The 3,862-nt window shown below is 39.8% G+C and overlaps 1 protein-coding gene across 1 annotated transcript; it reads right to left on the reverse strand.

Moving 5' to 3' along the window:
- Positions 1-1,587: 1,587 nt before the first annotated feature.
- LOC122532947 lies at positions 1,588-3,405 on the reverse strand. The gene is made up of 3 exons (XM_043662161.1): positions 3,247-3,405; positions 2,999-3,213; positions 1,588-1,897 (listed from the first exon to the last, which is right to left on the reverse strand). The coding sequence occupies exons 2-3, from the start codon at positions 3,200-3,202 to the stop codon at positions 1,613-1,615; spliced, it is 489 nt and encodes a 162-aa protein (XP_043518096.1). The 5' UTR covers positions 3,203-3,213; positions 3,247-3,405; the 3' UTR covers positions 1,588-1,612.
- Positions 3,406-3,862: the final 457 nt, after the last annotated feature.

Here is a 3,862-nt window from a genome sequence, read left to right on the forward strand (position 1 = left end):
ACATGTTACTCCATTTACAGTAGTGGAAATCGTTGCTTCAGACGGTTGCTTTCGTTGCGGAAATCTATCTCTGTACACTTTAGTAGCTTCTCGAGAATTTCTCTTGCATTCGCCAATAATTCACAGCATTTCAACTCTCTCGAAATTAGAAAAAGAACGCATTGTTGCAAGCGATTACTTTGCACCAAATATTGGAAATATGAAACGAAGGAACCGCAATGGACACACTGCAAATAAATTCTAGCCCTATGTTAACATTCAGTAATCTGAGATCAACTATGTTCACACTGTCTTGGAATCAAATACGACGAGAAGTTACACTAAGCTAAATGTTCACATCACCACTACTGTAAATGGAGTAACATGTTAATAAAAATATCACGTGATACGTGTTTTCAATTCGTCTCGATGTTCTCTACAATACGGTGGAAAAAAAAAAATTATGTCTTCCTATTTGTTTCATCCAAAGTGACCTTGATTTAGCTATGAGAACAAACAGCTTTCGAAATTTTTTTTATACCCACCGTACAACTTTTGTTTTGTTAGATGGCTGTAAGTAGGAGAAAAAATCGTGCGTCGCGTTACAGGAAACACCCTGTATATACTTGTGAAAATAGGTGAGAGCAAGTTAGAAAAATGAACCGCGCCGAAATTTTCCTTTCGGTGGCGGCCGAATCGCGTAAATTTCGGAAGCTATTAAGTTTATTATCGGGAGGGGAAGGGTAAGAAGCTGAAAAGTTTTATAAATGGCGGACGACCGCCGCCTTCCGTGCAATCTACGAAAAATGCTCGCCCCTCGTTTCACTTAATTCTCCCGGGCCGCGTGGCGAGCGCGGAGAGGCGAAGGAAACGCGGACGCGCCCGATCGATATATCGTAATAGAAAACGATTCATCCGTCTCATCGGATCCTCTTTCCCCCTTTATCTCTATCCACCATCGTTCGCCACTTTATTTAGCCTCGTAAAGTATTGAAATCCTTCCGACAATGAAATTCCTCCAAATGGCACGTTCTCGCACTTCCGGCGTTTTCTCAAATTTTCTCAACATCCACCTTCGCTCGTCATCTCGTTTGTTTTGCCACGCGTTTTATTAAAACGGACATGGTTTCTTAAAACGTCGCAATTCGCTTATTTCGTTTATTATTCGAGTTTTCAGGTACGCGCGACTGAACAAGCAGTTTGTTCAGAGGCCAAGTTGCCAGCCGTTTGAACAACAGAACAGAGGGAGGGGGAGGAAAACTTCGATCGCACGTTTAATACGATCGAGACTTTTTAACGAGATCCGTGAAAGTTCTCGAACTGTAGTTCGCAATATAATTACAAATTTTTTTTCAGAAATGTTTTTAACGAGCACAAGCACGTTGAAACGACGTATCGAAGAAACGTATCGTAACGCATCGTGATTTACGTTCGATTACGAGGTCCAAGGTGAACAAAATTCGAGCGAGACATCATCACTTTTAAATTTGTCGCTGGATACATGTTACATTAACGAGCGATCGATGAAGCCACGAAACGGAATTCAGTCTCCTGCCAATTCGACGTTCAGCGAAGGTTTCGAATTTGAAAAAAAAAAATGTTGACAGTGGCCTCGGCAACGAATCCGCCTGGTTTACTGGTCGTCGACGTTGAAGATCGTGTTGGTGGAGCTGACCGTAGGCGAGATTAAAACTGGACGAGATGGCACGAGCCGTTTCGTTCTCCGTGCTTTCACCGTGGACTTGTTCGTCCTTCTTCGATCCGTCATCGGAGCGACCTTGCGGGGCAAGGGTAGCTTGGCGAACCTCAGAGCGACGCGATTCGCGCGGTCCAATTGGTCGCCCGTCGGAAGGAAATAGTGTCCGCCGCGCCTCCTCAGTATACCGTACTTCAAACCTCTCTTCAAAACGGACTTCACCTTGAATCAATTGAATGAACGAGTCAGGCGCGCGCGTAGCAGGCCGAAGGAACTCGAAAAATTGTGTTTCACGTGATTCGTTAATAAAGACAAGTGATATTAATGGTTTAAATAATAATTTATATTGTAATAATTAATTATGTTGCGTAGAGTTGAAGAATGATAGCAAAATATATATTAACATTGATCTAATCGATTCTGAACGCTCGTTTTTTTCTCGAGAGAAAAATATACGTACAAGCTGTTGTCAAAAAATTGTAAGAAATCTCTTTAATTTTATTTTTCTATAAATAGTAATTAATGTAAATAATTAAATACAAAAATACTATGTTAATAATATAGATGACTGAGCCAATTAAAGCTCTCGTGAATAAATTTTTCAACAGTCACGTCAAATTTATATTTTAACAAACTCTGATTGTCTTTGATCATTTCTCGCAGGTTTACTACTAAATTTTTCAACGTCTCTCACTTTGGCTATCTCAAGGCGAAATAACGGGATAATATTTAGTGAAAGTTTGACGTCTGCTGTTGGAACACAAAGCGATTCGCAAGCTTTGTTATATTTGTATACAGTTTGTATGACTGAATTTCAAATTTCGATCAGTTAAACGCTGACAAACTGATTGCGGACCATAACGAGTGACCGAAACGGTATGCAATAATTCGCCGCTTTCTTTTTCTAGAAATAGATAGAAATTATTAGAGAATAGTAGAATAAATTTATTATTTGTTTCGCCTGTTTTAAGTTCTACTTAAATATACTTAAAACTGAGGAAATATTGCAATTTTGGGACAAATAATTCTCGACGTGCGTGGCAAGAGGTTAAATTCACCTTTCTTTCACCTTCCTTTTTTAACATTTATATTTCAATGATTTGGAGAAGAAGATTCTTAAAAAAAAACTTTCTCAGATTTAACGAGCAATTAAATGAAAAAAAAGGAGCCCTTTCTCAATTCTTTTGACATATAGATTCTAAAAAAATGCAGTAAAAAAGGAAACAGAGAATTTTTCGACCGTACGTATTCCTCAACTGGAGTTCCAATCTGAGAACGACGCAGAACGATTCTTTTCGACTCTGATCTATCCGAGAAACTCACTTGTCGCTTAACCTTTCCGTCGGCCATGTCGGACGCGTAGCTAATGTACCCAATGATCTTGCTAGGTGTGGATCCTTTCGTCTCGCGAAGATCTTGTATAGCAGAGACGATCAACGCGGCGATCTTTGTCGGCCAGAATTTTCGAACAATCCTCCTTGGCAACCTCTTCTTCGCCGTTTTCTTCCCTTTCACGTTTCGCGTCATTCTGCGCGAACGAGCCACGAACGAAACGAAAGCTACGGAGGAAAGAGGGTGCTGGAATTTTTTCTGAAATTCTAATTCGCCGGCGATTATCGGGCGTCGTTGATAACCATCACGGGAGATTTATTTACTATTTCGAGGGAGAGAAAGAAAGAGAGAGATCGGAAACATCGTTTGCACGGACGCTCGTTTGTTTCGATTAACGAACTGAACTTGACTTCGTTCGATCGTGAGTACGTATATATGTGCATATCGATATAAGATTTCTTTTCCTTTTTTTTTTTTTTTTTTTTGACTTTGGGATCTACAATATTCCAGCCATTCCAGTATCTTTTCGATAAAGAAGATTCCCCAATTTGTGACCTGTACAAACTTCAATTAACAGTGGAACGTATTATGCAGAAAATACACTGCTAATGATAAATGTCAATCGAACATAAGTCGTTCCTTGAATGATAACCTATGCGCTGGCAACTGGTTCGCGGACCATAACGAGTGACCGAACCGTATAGAATAATTCGTCGTTTTATCTTTCTCTTGAACTCGTCGGTATGATGTCACTGGATAGAAACAGTCTAATCTATGTAACAAATTGCAAAATTTCAAGTTTCAAGTCGCTGATCACCTACACAAGAGGTTAATGCGATTTTAAATAATGAAACC

Source organism: Frieseomelitta varia, unplaced genomic scaffold (assembly GCF_011392965.1).
Source record: "Frieseomelitta varia isolate USP_RPSP 00005682 unplaced genomic scaffold, Fvar_1.2 scaffold_484, whole genome shotgun sequence".
NCBI classification, from domain to species: Eukaryota; Metazoa; Arthropoda; class Insecta; order Hymenoptera; family Apidae; genus Frieseomelitta; species Frieseomelitta varia.